The 17,560-nt window shown below is 38.1% G+C and overlaps 1 protein-coding gene across 13 annotated transcripts in view; it reads right to left on the bottom strand.

Moving 5' to 3' along the window:
* Positions 1 to 17,560, bottom strand: part of IKZF2 (IKAROS family zinc finger 2) — a 145,276-nt gene that overhangs the window by 28,563 nt on the left and 99,153 nt on the right. For all 13 annotated transcript variants that reach the window (XM_014462378.2, XM_023760948.1, XM_023760931.1 and 10 more), the window contains one exon: positions 15,620 to 15,787. In XM_014462378.2, coding sequence (XP_014317864.1) covers positions 15,620 to 15,787 — 168 coding nt within the window. The remainder of the gene's footprint in view (positions 1 to 15,619; positions 15,788 to 17,560) is intronic.

A 17,560-nucleotide genomic window follows, 5' to 3' on the forward strand; every position in this document is an offset into this window, starting at 1 on the left:
TAGAGCAGGATCTTTTTCCCCCCACTGCTATATCTCAAGTGCCTAGAAAAATGCCTGGCATGAAGATACTCAAGAAATATGTGTTGAATGAATAAATGTCATTTCATTACTAGAGCTTTTTCAGGCTTCTCCACCTGGTACCAAGAATTTTCAACTGGAAGAGGCCATCACCCATGTATGCTATGCCTACTTTCCAGGAGTGAGTGAAAAGAGCACTCGGAGTTACATCTAATTTCACACAAAAAATACCCAAATGTATTATTTATTTTTTGTGATTCACAAACTTGGAAAATATGCATGAGCTGACCTTATAGAAATGAGAACAGCTCAGTGATTTTCCTTTCCTACTATGGAATTTTTTTAGAACAAGTACATTATACCATAAGACTCACCTCATTCAATTAATCAACATTTTTTTTTATTACCGAATATGTGCCAAGCACCATTCAAGGAGTTGGGGAATACATTAATAAGACAGAGGAGGCCCATATTTCATGGAGCCTACATTAGTATGGTAGGGGCTAGGGGGTGACAGGGTAGAGACAAGCAACAGATGCATGGACAAGAAGCCATGATAACCGTAGATTGGGATGGAAGCTTTACAAGACCTTATGATAGGACTAGAAAGCCCTAGCCAATTTGGCTCAGTGGATAGAGCATCAGCCTATGAATTAAGGGTCCCAGGTTTGATTTTGGTCCAGGGCGTATACCTCAGTTGCAGGCTCAACCCCAGCCCTGGTCGGGCACATGCAGGAGTATGCAGGAGGCAACCGACTGATGTGTCTCTCTCTTACATGGATGTTTCACTCTCTGCCTCTCTTCCCTTCCACTCTCTCTAAAAACATCAATGGAAAATATCCTCTGGTGAGGATCAAAAAAAAAAAGAATAAGAAAAAAAAGAGTCAGGAAAATAGTAACTTAGAAAATGGTTTATAGAAGGCCACTATCTCCAAGGAGATGGTATTTAAAGCAAATATCTGAAGGATAAGGAGGCAATCATGACAAACACTGGGGAAAGAGCTGAAGGGAAATACTTCTAGGATCATCAGTGCAAGATCCCAAGGGTTGGCAAAGAATAAAAGAACCTGGGTGGCAAAGAAAGCAGAGTGAGGGTAGAGTGGTATATGACTGGGCAGGTGGGCAGAACTTCCATTGGCCATGATAAACAGTTCGATTTTTTTCATGAGAGTGATGGAAAGCCATTAATATATTTTAAGTGGAGGAACCACATTTTTTAAATTTATTTATTTATTTATTTATCCTCACCTGAGGATATTTTTCCATTGATTTTTAGAGAGAGTGGAAGAGAGAGAGAAAGGCAGAGAGAAATATGGATGTGAGAGAAACACATCGATTGGTTGCCTCCTTCACGAGCCCTGACTAGGACCCAGGCCAGGGAGGAACCTGCAACTGTGGTGCATGTCCTTGACCAGAGTCGAATCCAGGACCCTTCCATCTGCAGGCTGACACTCTATTCACTGAGCCAAACTGGCTAGGGTAGAACCACATGTTTTAAAATGGGTTTTTAAATAACTTTCTGGCAGCTATATATTGAATAAATTGGAAAGTAAGAGTATGGTGACTGACAGCACAGGCGATAGAGTCAGGCAAAGCAGAGTTTATATCACAGCTTTTCCTGAGTATATTGGAAATTGTATATAATACACATATATGGATATAATAGAAAGTTTTACTCTATCAGAGCATAATTTTTAAAAAGTACTCTCACAAGGATAATTTATACTACTCTTTTTAGTTTTTATTTTATTCTAAATTTCTATGTGATCAAGCATTATGGAACACTTGTATATTTGAGCATGATATGATCTTTAGTTTTATTATTCTGAGCACTTGTGTGTGTGTGTGTGTGTGTGCGCATGTGTTTAAAATCTAATCCAAATAAAAGAAATGAGGTGAAAATATGATATATATATATATATATATATATATATATATATATCCCTAATATGCAAATAGACCAAACAGCGAAACAACGGAACCGAACCGGTCACTATGACATGCGCTGACCACCAGGGAGCATGCACGGAACATGGCGGGTATCAGCAGTAGGTGGCAGAGCACGGAACATGGTGGGCATTGGCCGTGGCAGGATGGTGGAGCAGGTGAGGGGGGCACCAGACCAAGGCAGGGTGCCATTTGCTGTCATTGAGCCAAGCCTCTGGTGGTTACTGAAAATTCTTTGCTCCCACATACCGTGGTCCCGCCCGGCGCTTGCACCTACTGCCAGCGCTTACACCCACTGCAGGTGCTGGAGCTGCAGCTTGCACCCACTGCCGGCGCCCATGGCTGGCCCTGATTGCTCAGCGCTGTCAGTGGGTGCAAGCCAAGGCTACTGGCCCCGATTGTCCCTCAGGGCTTCTCCACCTCCCCCTGCTCCTGAGGGGCGATCGGAGCTGGCAGCCACTGCTTGCACCCACTGCTGGGGCCGACCCTGCTTGTAGCTGGTGCCAGAGCTGCTGCTCACACCCATTGCCGGCGCCTGGTGCTGGTCCCGATCACTCAGTGCCATCAGTGGGTGCAAGCGGCTGCCGGCCCCGATCATCTCTGAGGGCTTCTCCCCCTGTCCCTGCTCCTGAGGGGTGATCAGGGCAGCAGCCGCCACTTGCACCTGCTGACAGCGCTGGCCCTGCTTGCACCTGCTGCTGGCCCCAATCGCTCTGCACCTTCAGCGTGTGGGAGCAGCGGCTGAGGTGGGGGCTGCCAGCAGACAGGGGACTGAGGGCCTCAGCGGGAGGGGCTGGGCAGGGGTGCAGAGGATGGGCCGAGATCTGCCCCTGTGCTTACTGCAGCCTCGCAGCCCACAGTTCCTTTCAAGGTGCACAAATTCATGCACTGGGCCCCTAGTAACCTTAATAAGATAAAGATTTACATACAGGACCATACACATAATATTTAAAACTCTAGGTTGTGGCTATGTTAGGTACCACTTTCCTCTTTAAATTTGCTTTAAAAATAGTGGTTGTCACAGAATAAGGGACTATTAAGTGTTAGCCATTAACTTTTATTTTTATAATGAATTGAAATTTATCATCTACTAGAAAACACATATAACCACCACTGACCTCAACTAATATTAAAAAACTAACTTTCTAGTTAATGCAAACATGTTCAACTGAAAGCATCCAAAGATTCATCATTCATTCAATTGATACAAAATAAGGGATGTTGATGCAAAATATAATATAATAAGATCTCTTATTTTAAAATGCTGGATTTAGGATCTTTCATTATCTATTTGCTTATTACCATCGTATTTCTGCACAATGTAAAGGGATACCACTCTGACAGATGATATATACACCTTAAATAAAAATTTAATTTTCTCTCTCTATATTTTATATTCTTATAATGACTGATATGGGTTTTATGTACCTCCTTTGTATGACTTTCTAACATTTGGGAGTTTACTTACAAGATCTGGCAAGATAGTACAGGTTGTGGATGAACAGGTTTCCTTGACTCACATACAAGGATCAAGTAGGGAAACAGGAGGGTGGAGGTTAGCTCACCCCCACCCCCCACCACAAAAACCAGTGTGATGTGCCCTTTTGGACACTGAGTGAGTAATGGAGTTGGCATGCTGCCCTTCCACTTCTGACCTAGAGTTTCAAAGAAGCCAGGCTCACAGGCTGAGCGATGTGAAAGGGAAAATGTGAACTGGCCACAAGTTCAGACTGTCCACCCCAACACCCACGTAGGGTGTAAAGCAGTGACAGCCAACTTGGGAATGAGAACCATGTCTGCAGAAGACTGAGGAGGAGGAGAAACAGGGCCATGATTCTTGCCCTTTTCTTTAGAACTCCTGAGAACAGGAAAAGGTAAGGACGAAAGTTTCCAGCAGTAACCTGATCTAATGAATGTTGTTGCGCCAAAGTGAAGAGCTACCTCAGATGAATACATGTTACAGAAGAAAGGCTCACCTTCAGTAACTCCTAGAAATAAGTGTCTGAAATTTGAAGGAGTTTGACTACTGTTATTTAAAAAAATTCCATTTAAAATATACTACCATATGTTATTTTAAAGTTTTAATTTTTTAAATAAGGAACATAGGGTAGACTGTAAAATGATTATTTGTTTGGAAAAAAATAAAGTGTTCTACTGGGTGCGAATCCCATGGGTTGTTTTACCTGTTGACCTGACTGACAGTGACTCTTCCCTCCTGATCAGGGTCCAATGGCAGAGCCTTAAGTGTGAGCATTAAGAGTCAGGAACGAAGATACTAATTCCATCTCCTCTCTTCGGTATTTATTGCAAAGCATATAGAGAAGGCACCATGGGCATCTATTGGGACTCGAAGGGTGAAATCAGCATAGCACAGTTATGTAAATCATGTGTGCAACTGACACAGCTTGTGTAATTATCAGTGTAATCCACCTCCCGGAAGCAAAGGAGGGGGCAGAGGGTGGGGCAAGTTCACACTTGGGAGATCATCCAGAAAGTGGGCCAGGTGCCAGGTCTACAATCAGGTGAGAACAGTTCCTTCCCCTGGGAAGCCTACACTTAATGCACCATCACTATCATGAATGACTTGCACTAGATTCAATTTCTGAACCTGCATCATATAATCCAGTATGTCTGTCACTATATACTGGCCGATGAATTAGTTATTTTTTAAGTGGATCTCTTTGGCAAATCTGGTAGAAAAGTCAAGGTGATCAGGTTTTAAAATACTATCAATATGAATATAACTGATGACAATCTTTTGGCCAAATACCTAATTTTCAGACATGTTTTTTTTGCTCCCCACTCATTTCACAAAATAATCAGTACTGTTAGTATCTAGAACCTGTAGTAATTTCATGTTATACAAGTAATTTTGTATGTAATATAAACTAAAGGTACTTTTTTATGTACTTTTATTCTGGCCATCTCCTTAAAAAATAAAGTGAAGTAATAGTGAAGTGAACCTTGAAGGATGGGGGTAAAAAATCTATGAGAAAGATGAAAGAGTAGAAGGCAAAAGTAGAGACAAGAAGGAAGATAATTTAAATAAAACAAGATGGAAAGAGGGGGTGTTAGGAAAGAAGAGTGAGTGATTACAAATGCTCCATGCACTTTAGAACACCTTTTAGTTTAATGGAATTCCTGATCAGCATCAGTCAGCAACTTAAGGAAGCGAAGTGGCTGTGGTAGTGAATGCTTTAGTAAGAAGCCGCAGTATATTTGATGGTACTTCATTCTCATGAGGAATTAACAGACTTGCCCATATGAGACTTAAAACTAAAACATTTGCCATTAAATTGCTTCTTTAACAATGTAGTCAAAGATTGGTCCTTTCTCAATCCAAGATACTACTTTTAACTTTATTTTCAAGAAATTTGAATATGAGGCAAAAGCTATCTCTTCTTACTGGCTTCCTTAAGAGCATGTAGTTTATACTTTTAAAATGCCTGTTGGTTGAACATTCTACTAAAAGTGAACATCCATTCAAGAGGAGGTGAGTCATAATATTTTATTTTATGGTTAAGGGCATAAGTGAACAAGGCAAACTAGGGTTTAAAATAAAATGGAAACTTTTAAGTGAGTTTGCAGCAGTGCACTATTTAACTGACACATTTTTAAAAGAATCAATATTAGCAACAAATACAAGCAATCAATATTTCTGAGCTCTTTTTTATGGATAAAATAAAGTCCTTGGAATTATAGGGTCTTGAAAAATAAAAAGACAGTCCTTATAAAGAGAACTAAAAATGTACGAGGAGAGAGTTGTTGTTTTAACAGATGGACATTTACGTGGTACATCTGGTCCAGTCCCTTTTTATAGGACAAAATAGCTTTAAACCAACAATCAGACATATAGAAAAAACTTCTTACGCTGAGAACTATCAAACACTGAACAGGTTATAAAGCAGTGTTGTAAAATTCAACATTCCAGAGGTGTTTGAAAATGAACTAGATATTTGTTCAGAAATGTAGACTTAGTGATCCTAAGTCCAGAAAGTTCCTCAAAGAGCTATAGTCCAGGGTTTTCTGATACAGACACAGAGTCCTGCACAGCATGATGTTTCAGTCAATGATGGACCACATGTATGACTTAAGATTATGATGGAGCTGAAAAATTCCAATCACCTAGTGATGTAGCCACCGTAATTTTGTAGTGAAATGCATTCCTCACAGGTTTGATGTGGTGTAAATGAACCTGTGCTGCCAGTGGTATAAAAGGATGGACATAAAGTTAGAGGTAGGCTATACTTCCTAGGTTTGTGGAAATGCACTCTGTGATGTTCACACAACAACTCAATGGCCTAATGACACATTTCTCAGGATGCATCCCTTGTTGTTAAGTGGCACAAGACTGTGTAAGATAAACTATTTTTACAAAGTATTTATTTTTAAGTGACATCCAAATAAAAAATTACATCATGTACCAGTTTCATGGAAAGTAAAGGTTTTACTTTGAATTTTATAGCAAATCTTATTAAAAACAGGAAGCAATTCTTATTTTCTTAAAATGAGATGAACAAAAAAAAATATATGAAAAAAATTCCTGAACTGAACTGCTTATGCAAGGATATTTTATTTATATACTAGAGGCCCAGTGCATGAAATTCGTGCATTCGAGGGGGTCCCTCAGCCCGGCCTGCACTCTCTCGCAGTCCGGGAGCCCTCAGGGGATGCCCTACTGATGGCTCTGTGCTCGCCAGCTGCGAGCCTGGCTCAGGGCTTCTGGCTGAGTGGCGCTCCCCCTTGGGAGCACACTGACCACCAGGGGGCAGCTCCTGCTTTGTTCATCTGTGCCCTGGTGGTCAGTGCGCATCATAGGGACCGGTTGTTCCGCTGTTCGGTCAATTTGCATATTACCTTTTATTATATAGGATCTTAGTACAATATATTAGTGTTAAAACAAACAAGCATCATAAAAATATGCCAGTGTTAAGGAATATTTGGTTTTTGTTGAATATGAGACAATGAACAAATTTCTCTGAAGCATTAGGACTTTTCATTTTTCAATGTTTCTAAAAGATTTCATTTTTATGCAATACTCTTTTTTTTTATAATAATCTGAATCCAGTACAATTCAATGACCACAACTGAATTTTAGATATGGCATAACAACATTTGAGACTGTGTGAGAAGCATACTTACTGTTTCTTTTTATAATGTACACAAAGGAATTTATAACACATGTATATTATGTAAGTTTCCATATATTAAAAATACATACTCATCTATGCTCTTTTAAATATTTAATTTGGGCACAGCATTAGTATATGTGAGAAAAACCTGAAATGCTAATTAGGAAGAAATATTCAATTCTAGTTCCTCCTAGATTTAAAAGATAAGGAGTATGTTAATATTATTTTGATTAATAGGAGTCCAGGGCTGCATGGAAAAACCATGTCCCCAGTGCACTGCGTATGATGAAGACAAAAGGAATACCATATCATATGAAGCAAACTAATCCAACTTCTAGGAATGAAAAAACTATAGTCACTTGTTAAACTAAAAATCTAAGAGACAAAACTTATTGAAAATCATTTTTAGCAGGCACACTGATTCAATGATTTGTCATTAAAACCTTTAAAATACTATGCTAGGTTATAAATTTATATAAAGCAGATTAGATGATTTGTGTTGTAAATCTTAAGATTAAGGAACAGAGAGTTTAAAATAGACACTAGTACCTTTTACTTTCTCACAGCCTTATATAATGTACAAAGTTGGGACATGTTTATAAAAGTGTAGTTTATTTTCTCACCAGACTAAAATTCTCCAGCAGATATACTGTTGATGATACATTTCAATTCTTTATTTCTCTTGCCTTTCCCTCTCCTCCCACTCTCTCTTAAAATGTCATTTAAATTTCACATATAAAAAAATCTTTTTTCCCTCTTTCTCAGCCATTTATTTTGTTCTGAGTGTTGCTAAGGGGCAAAGTAGAAAGAAGGTTGCAATTTCTAGGTATGTTTAAATTTAGCCAACACAATTGCAATAAAATAAAGGTAATAAAATGCCAAGCATCAAGACACATAAATAGCTCTAAATAACCTATAATAAATGAAAATACTTTAAAAATCATATACTGATGATCCTTGTACAAATAAAACAGATTGTATCATTTTATATTTTTTATTTCCTGAATGGAAAATATTACAGAATTAAGATACAGCCATGCCATAACCAAAGCTGAAAAGGTTACGATATCTTCCGTCATCATAGTAAAGAAATGGGGAATAAAATATAGGAGTTGTTGACAGGAATTATCTGCTACTGAAAAAAACATCTGCTATTGGTTTGATATATTTCCAGAAATAATAAAATTATACTCTTAAAAATTATTGCCAGAAAACAAACTTTTCCATGGCAAATACTGGTACATACTATCAAAGATTTTTTGATCTTTAAAGGCCTCTACTTTATCATTTGTAAAATTGGGCATCCTTTCAAAATTTAAAAATGTTATCAATGAAAATCTAAAACATGCAAACAAATCAAGTAATCAAGATTTGTACACTTAAACCCATTTTCTATGAGAGAAGGAAAATTCAACACTGTTTTATAAACTTCTGTTGGTTTTCAACAAGACAAAGGGAGCTTTAACCATTTATTAAAAGGGAATATATTTTGAGTGAACAAACTATGCCTGGAACCACAAGTGGAAAATCAGAAACTCTCTGTATCAAGGATATCTCTTAGATTTAGGTTAGCAGATAGTCGCGGAGAAATCATATTGGCCCTGGGAAGATCATCTGAAAACATCGACTTATTACGTGAAAAGCAAATCTATTTTAAAAGTTAAAACAAACTACAGCGAATCAAAAAGTGGGGCATGAGGACTACTCTCTTTAAGGTTTGCTCACAGAGACTGATCAGCAAAGTCATGGGGGAAAAGATAATACATTGTATTAGCGTCATATAATATTAGTAGCACAGGGAGATTAAAGATTAAATTAAGTGATTTCTCAAAGTCACAGAGCTCATTTGCAGCGAGCCCATTCTACAACCTAGAAGTCAACATCTTGACTTCCAGATAGTACTTTTTTTTTCTTTACCATTTGAGTTGATTCAATCGAGTTAGAGTTTTATAGAATAAACATGGAGCTGTTATTTATCCTGTAGCATAAAGTTCAGAATTTGGAGTGTGAATCCAGGCTCTGCCTGCATGACCTATGAGACAGGAGTAGTGATAGGGAGAATCTCTCTTGACAGATGTCTCTCCATTCCCTTTGAGAAGCACAAAGATGGGGGGTCTGGGACACTGATTTCCTGACGCTCAGAGGCGCCTCTTTGGTGTGCCCACATAAATACTTCAGGCAGTTGAACTGGATACTAAAGGTCGGTCATGATTCTACCCACACTTATTCATGCCAGCTGAATCTGTTATTACAATTATGTTAATTATTAAAATATCCATATTCTGATAAAATAAGTATAAAAAGAAAGTTCTTTCTATAAAAACTAATTTTATCACTTTAGAAAGATTCAATAAAGGTGAGTTGATAAAAACAAGTACTAAAAACTTGGAGGTGGGCAAAGATAATAAAAAAATTATATAGAATGCCATATATTTTTTTTCTAAGTGTCTTTTTATTGTTAAACTGATAAGTATAAAATCTTACAGAAACTTAAGTGCACATCAACTGTGGGCTAATTGATACCAACCTACCAGATGGAAAATTTTCAAATCTAAAATACAGGTTACGGAGATGCAGTAATAATACTATACAACATTGTAGCTAAATAAAACGAAATAATGAACCAGTGAACAGTCATTACCCATAGTGAGGGGGGTGGAGCAAAATACCTTCTACTAATAATAATATTCACAAAAAGTTAAAATCATTACATTACACTTAGTACCCTATACTAGCTATTTTAAGCACTGGTTCTTAAAGTTTAGTCAATCTGTGGCATATTCTCTGTCTTGCCTCCATAGTCATTTTCACTCTTCTTTGCTCTGCTCTGCTCTTGCAGAAAGCTCATTTCTATTGGATCCTTCAATGGGATCCTTTGTCCCCTGGCTTTTGTTTAGGGTCAGTTAATGTGTGGCATCAGCAAGAGTTAATGGAAAGAGTGAGGCTAAGGTGTTTATTCCTCAGTCACAGGTTAACAGATGTGCACTCCCCTATTGAAGGTCAGTGTTCAGGACGTGTCCTACCTCGCTTAATTCCAGTGACCTCTCTATTCCCTTGCCTCTTCAGACATGGGGCTGCTATTTACTTCCTGCTATTGCTAGCCTCAGAGTGCTTCAACCATCCCTTGTTGGTTTCCTTTATGCCTAACCATTCTCTTGTAAATATTAGTCCTTTAGACATCAAGGATGTCTCCAAATTTTTCCCATTTGAGTGTCTGGCTGCTTTGCTGTCAGAACCCTGATTGATAGCTTTGGGTAGCAGGAGTGGCCCAAGGCCAAAGTCCATCAAAATGACAGTCTGCCAGTGGGTGGTTCAGGTTTGAAGAGAACACGATGGTCTCCTTACCAGGGAAATAATAGAATCCTGGTATATAAGTCTAGGCATGTGTTGGCAGCATGATTACTCAGATTACCACTGGTAATGGCATGGAATTCAGTGCAGGGGCAAGGCAAGGCATTAGGTGCTGTGGCCTTCACTTGCTGAAGTGTGAAGACTGTAGTGTGGCATAACTACAATGACCCTAAGAAAAATATAGAAGAGAAAGAACAAAACGAAGGCCTTGAATGCTCAAATCAGACCAGAGGTAAAATATCAGAAAGTTTCTCAGTCAGCTCTAAGCCCCTATTTACTAAAGCCTCAGGGCAAATAAAGCTGAAGATCAACTCCAGAATCTGATTTGAAAGCTTATGGAATTGCCATGCTAAACAAAATGGGCAGAACCAATACCACTGGTCTTGGTAATGGGGTACTGATGGGGAATGGGTGGAACAGGGGATGGTACTATCTGATCAAATACTGAGGGACTTACTCCTATTACCTCTCACTGACCCCAGGCTCACAACAAGTCAGATCCTAATATAGCCAAAAACCAAGGCCTGATCCATAAGGTGATGGAAGATTTAGGAAACTCCACTGATTTGCATCAGCAGGAGTCTAGCTAGCATGTAAGGGAATGTCATGGATTGATTCTAAGGGTTTTATACCAAGAAGGTGAACTAGGATGCTAGATCAGGCCAAACCAATCAAAAGATGAGCATTCATCTGGGATTTGGGATTCAGCATATTGCCTTGAGCAGGTGGGAGTGGCTGATTAATTGATCCTTGATTCAACGATGGCTTACATAGAAAAATGTTGAAATGCCAAAATTTTTCTGGCAGACCAAACTGGAAGAAGTCCAAAAGCTCAAGTAAGTAAGAATATTGAAAAGGATCTCTTATGAATCATCCTGCTCAGCCTGTCCTTTACCATAGCCCTGGAAGGGCATTGGGACACTCCCTTCACCCAATAATTACCTGGGTGAGGACAGAACCTGCGTGCTTGAAAAGCTGGATGGTAACCGTCTTCTCTGGCTGGAGAGAACAGCAATAGATGTGCAAATAGATCTGGGCGCCCTGATCTAAATGTGCAGGGGTGGGCAAATGTAGGTTTTCAGTTGTTCCGATGGAAAAAGGCACCCAGGTTCTGATTATTACAACAGCTTTATTAACTGTTTCCCATACTCACAACTGTAAACCTACTTTTGGCAACCCCTGTATTTTATTTAAGCAAAGCTATTTCAGCATGTGGCACCAGCATATTTAGGTGTTTAATAGCCATGTGTGGCTGGTGGCTAACACATCGGGGAGCATAGCCCGAGAACTTCCACATCTCCCAAGGAAGTCACTAAAACTGAAAGGTTGGGGTGGCGATCCCTACCACATACCCATGGAAGCTGTGTTTTTAGGCGAATGTGAGACCTAGATGGTTCTGTGGGTGGAGGCAGACTTAGTCACCTCACGAATGCCAACTGCAAGTGCATTTCTAGGTGTAGTATCTTCACTGGATCATATTAAAATAGCCCCTGACACCAGGTATGAAGGTATTAACCATTTTTTTAAAAAATAATTCCTTATCAACAAAGATAATCAGAAGCAGTTTGCCTTCACATTGCAGGAACAGCATACTTTCACTATCTTACCTGAAGGTCAGGTCAACTCTCCTCTCTTTGTCATAATATAGTCCACAGAAATCTTGTTCATCTTGACATCCCACAGAACATCAAGCTGGAACATTACATTCATGGTATTATACTGATTGGACTTGATGAGCAGGAAGTAGTAAATACCTAAGATACCTGAATGAGACATATGCTAGAGGGTAGGAGATAATCTCCGTTAAAAGTCCAGAGACTTGTCGCCTTGGTGAAATGGTATGGGCCCGGTGGTCTGGACGTGTTGGAATTGATCCTCGATAGCAAATGACAAACTGCTGCATCTCGCATGTGTCATCATGAAGAAGGCACAAACCTGGCACTCTCTTGGATTTTGGAAAAATAAATTCCACATTGGATACGCTGCTCTGAGGCATGTACCAGGAATTCACGGGGCTGTCGGTGTTGAGAGAGGACTGGGGCAGGAAAAGGATCTGCAGCATACCGATGCTGTGATGAAAGCTGCCCTATACCTTTGGCTCTAAGCTCCAGCAATGCAATGACTTTTTGGAAATGGCTGTGGCTTTAAAACATCTCTGTCATTAGAAGTATGAAAGTACAGATTTTTTTTAAGAGTAACGACATGGAATCTTGTACCAATAACTATTCTTATTTTAAGAACTCCTCCTAGCTTAGTACTGGACTCTGTTTAAGACTGAGAGTACGGGCCACCAGACTCTAAATGACTATGTGGCCCAAACTACACAAAATGAACTAGGTGTTATCTGACTCAATATAACATTGAATCAGAGGTACATAAGAGCATTTCATTGTTAAATGAAACTGGGACCATGCAGGTTTGGGAAGCCAGGTGTATTTCATGAGCAATAGCTCAGGTGTCCCTGATACCTGCTACTACTGCTTCACAATCTCTCCTCAAGCCACATGTATGGCTTCATGGGGTGTCTTTAGAGCCCAGTAAAAATGGAGGGTGATACTGTGAATCTAGTTTGTGAGTGGATTGCATGGTATTTGGTATGAGTTGTGACCACTGTATCACAGGCCCACTAAGGGGGGCTAGCCCTGAAATACCATAGTGACAGGATATTCCCCCAGAATTTCAGACTGTGCACTTTGCATGGAAGGAGATAAATCTGAGGTAATGATACATGGTATGGTCACAGCCTTGGAAGAACAAGACTGGAAAATTGGTGATAGAAGGTCTGGGGGAGAGTTGTGTGACTAAACCTCTCAGAACTGGTACAAAGTGGGATGACATGCCCTATATGAATTCTCTCTAGAAGGTATCCACTGTGCAGAAGGCTCTTAGTAATCTGGACAAGAGTATCTGATGGGTGACCCAAACCAATCAGACAATCTATTTTGTGAATGTCGATCAGATTCTTTACCTAGCTACTCTTGTGCCTGTACAAAGTGGCAGGACCATCAGTGTTGTGAACTTCTAGAAATAAGGTTTGGGTCACCCATCAGATAATGAAACCTGTCCAGCCCAGGTGCTAAAAAAGGGTGAGGGAAAGATAGAATTGGTACTGGAAGAACACTATGATGATCAACTTGAGCTTTCTGACTATTTAGAAGCATGGACTTTAGCAGTTTTACTTCAAGTTTCCTCTATTATGAAAAGCATTGGTGATGACTAATATTTTAGAGTCCAGTCGGAAGATGACTGAATTATAATACCCCTTGATGATGCAGTAACATCACTCCATTAAACTCTCTTTTATTAGCCAGTTTGAGTATGCTATAAGTATAGCTGCAAAAATGATGCCTTGATATAGCAACATCAACATGATTGTAGTTAGTGAAACCACAGTTCTGGTTTCTTTGGAACCTCAAAGTAGCAATATATTTATTTGTAAATATACAGTTTCACAGAAACAGCTTCAATTTATACACACAACTTTACAATTACACAGAACCATGTAAATAATGTTAAGGGTCTGGCCTGGCCAAAGCTAATGAGTGGCCTGTTTCTGGAGTGACATCTTTCTCTCCCCTCACTTCATCACCCACCAACCAGGTGCATCAGATGGACCATGTCTAATTTGCATAAAGAAGCTAAGTGCAGATGCCCAGCTCAGTCTAACACAAAAAACAAGATAACTTGACTTGTGAGACACCAGCTACAGGGATAGAGTTGTTAATAGAACAAACACGAAATCAAGGAAACAGGAATTGAGATGAATATGGAATGTCTTCCAGAGGTGTCTCCAGGATCAAACCTTCTGAGAATATAGCACATGCCAGGTAAAGAAACATGTGTACACTAAACCACAGTATTAAGGGCAACACAATTTTATAAAGAATAAAACAGGTGTTTAAAATTATTTTAGCTTCAATTTCATGCAATAGATATGCTCACGAAAAGCTATGTCTTATATAACCCTTGGTCAACTTAACAACAGTTTAATAAGCCAGAATAGATGGCTAGCTTAAGGAAATAACTCAAGTCTTAAAAATATTTCCATAAAGAATATTTATAATAAAAATACCACTTTAAGATATAGTTTTAATAGCATAATTTCAAAATAAAATAAAAGTGTCATAGTGGAAATAAGTGAATTACTTTGAGTCAGGAGGAAACTAAAATATATAAAGTATGTTGTTTTAATGTTTGCATTAATTTAATTTTTCTATAGCTGCCCAACTTTGAGTTAATATCTAAATAGTTTTACATGTTTCAGACACATATTAAAAAACTAGGTAAAGCCTGAAGACTTAACAGGAAAAATGTAAAGAAAGATAATACAAACATTACCTCACAATCCACAGCTCTCTCTAATACAATTTGTCAAAGTAGATGAAAATATCACTTCCATCTTATCTTTATATTAAAATTAAATTTTAATATGTCACTAGGGATAGAAGGAGCATCTAAAAATTACTTGAGAGTATCTATACTAATTTTTCACCTTTAACTTCTTGGTTATGGCAATTCATGCTAAAAGGCAAATGAGATTCATTCAGATTTCTAAGTATTCCTTTTCTTTCCAGTACTACATTCTAGCATTTAAAAAAATCGAATTTCTTCAAGATTTTTAATGATGATTTATGAAGTAGAGAAAAGTTCTAGAGAACATCCAATGACTATAGTTTGAGAGATAAACAGGAGCTAACAGGAAATAAAATATACTCCAATAGCCAATTTTCTAATGAGCATAGTTTCAAGTTTAAAAATAGCAATATTTGACTTCCCACTGAGGCCCCCCCAGCCTGGGTGTTGTAATCAGAAAAAAAAATCACAACTTTCATCTCTTTTATGATAACATCAGCATGTAACTATAACATTTCACATTATCCTGGATTAACCATAATTATTGTGTTAATAATTATAAAATTGAAAAATCATAGAAAACTTATGTAACAGCTGTTTTCTTTGGCGACTTAAAATAAAAGACTTCAGTTATCAGTGCTCCTTTTAGCCAAGTCTATAAGAAGGGCAAGATTTATCAGTTATTCACTGCACACTAATAACAATACTGTCTAGGTCATTCCTAGCTGTGGACCAAAGCTGTAAGTTACTTTGCATTATTTATGGCACTCTCCTGAAGTCTGTTTTCGCTTTCTTCTCAAAGAGCTGCTGACACTTACCAGAGTGGGTCCTGAGGTGTCCTGTGAGGGCGTCCCTTCTTCTACAGGCATAGCTACAGAAAGGACATTTGAAGGGCTTCTCTCCAGAGTGTAGCTTTATGTGTCTCAGAAGATTGCCCTTCTGAGTAAAAGAAGCTCCACACTGGTTACAGTGGAAGGGCCGTTCACCTGCGGGAAGGCAAAGAGAAGAGAAAGGTCAGGCAGGTTATGTGCAAGTGACTAATTCGCCATATACTGTTAGCTAGAGCCAGTCCCCATGCAGAGAATATTCATCTCCCTTCTGAGCCTTCTAAACTCTTACCTCCCTAAAGTCTCAAACTTTAGATCAAGTGTCCCCCTTCATATAACATTTACAGGATTTCTGTCATTGACTCAAAAGAATAACAGTCATGGGATTGACAACTGGTTGAACAACTAGGTGTCATCACTTTATTGATGTTACTGGTCGTTTTACATAGACTATTTCAGTCTTCATAATGACATAATCAGGCATTTTAAAATTTACAAATGAAGAAACTAAAGTGCAAGTATCAAAGTACCTGATGAGAGTCACAGAGCTAATAAGTACTCCAGTTGATAACTGAATCTCGGTCAGTGTGACTATATCTTGCTCTCTTTACTGTACCATGCTTTCTTTAAAAATCACATCGATTTTGAATTGTAAGCCATCTTTAGTCTAACTCTCTCCTTTAGCTGATAATTTTCTTAATGGGGGACAAGAGAGTTGCAGTGAATGAACCAGGTTACGAAGCTCATTACCACAAAATCTCCAAATATAGCTCAGGTCTCTCAATTCTCCTACTCACTAACAGTAAAAGCTTTGGCAAAACTTCCTTACATAATGAGAGCAAGTCCAAGAAAATTATTCATTCAGACACTTCTTATCTATTCTCTTTTTATTATGAAAATCATTTGTTTGATAGGAGTCTTTTATTCTATTACTGATACTGCTATAAGACCGGTTAAGCCGTAATTATCAACTGGCTGTCATCAATGTCATCAAACATAAAGACATGAAGTTGATGAAGTAAAATGGGCAAGTGGATCAAACTAGTATCATTAATTAAACCATGAAGAAAATATTATTTTAATACCATTATTTTAAGCTTGTCTATTTTCTAAAGATATACATAAAACATACACATGAATACATAAAAGTATAAATACATCATATTAAAGCTCAAAGTTTAGAATAAAATTTAAAAAAATTCCCTTTTGGATAAACTGGGCCATTTCTGTGCCTGAAGTTAGATAATGATTAAAATTTTAATAGTTAAAAAATTTTTTGAACTGAATCATCATGTTTCATAACTTTAACTGAAACATTCATAATAATAAAACCTCAACATTTGGGGATGCCTTTAATATAATGCAAATTGTGATTCTTTTAATTTAAATCATCTAGAAAGCATAAAAAATAAACTGGCCCTTTCTAGCAGCTGCCGCTGAACATTCTATCATACAGATTTTATATAAATGCTAAAGATACTGAGAAATTGATAGATCAAGTGTATCTTGAATTCTATAGTACTTGCTCATTTTGAAATTTAATAAAGTTCATACCAAAAATATGTAATCTGTGGCTGTGTGTAGCAAGGGTTAAGGTTTTTTCTTAAGCATTCTGGAGATCTGATGAGCTATGTTTACAAAATGTCCTATACTGCTGTATTAGGTTAAAAAAGCTAAAGTTGCCTTATATTTAATTTTAGTTACCTTTTTTATTCATTTGCTAAAACTAACAAATTAAATCAACACTAAACACAGTTTAAAAGAGAAATACTTGACCTAAAACCTCTCATATGCAGTCTTACAAAATAGTCAACAATTTAAATCTAATTTGGTAATACTTGTTTATTTTACACACACATGCACACACTTGCACTCACACATATAAACTTAACTTGATTCCTTGATATTTTTTTCAATGGAATGGCATTCTAC

This window comes from Myotis lucifugus, unplaced genomic scaffold (assembly GCF_000147115.1).
Source record: "Myotis lucifugus unplaced genomic scaffold, Myoluc2.0 scaffold_3, whole genome shotgun sequence".
Taxonomy (NCBI): Eukaryota; Metazoa; Chordata; class Mammalia; order Chiroptera; family Vespertilionidae; genus Myotis; species Myotis lucifugus.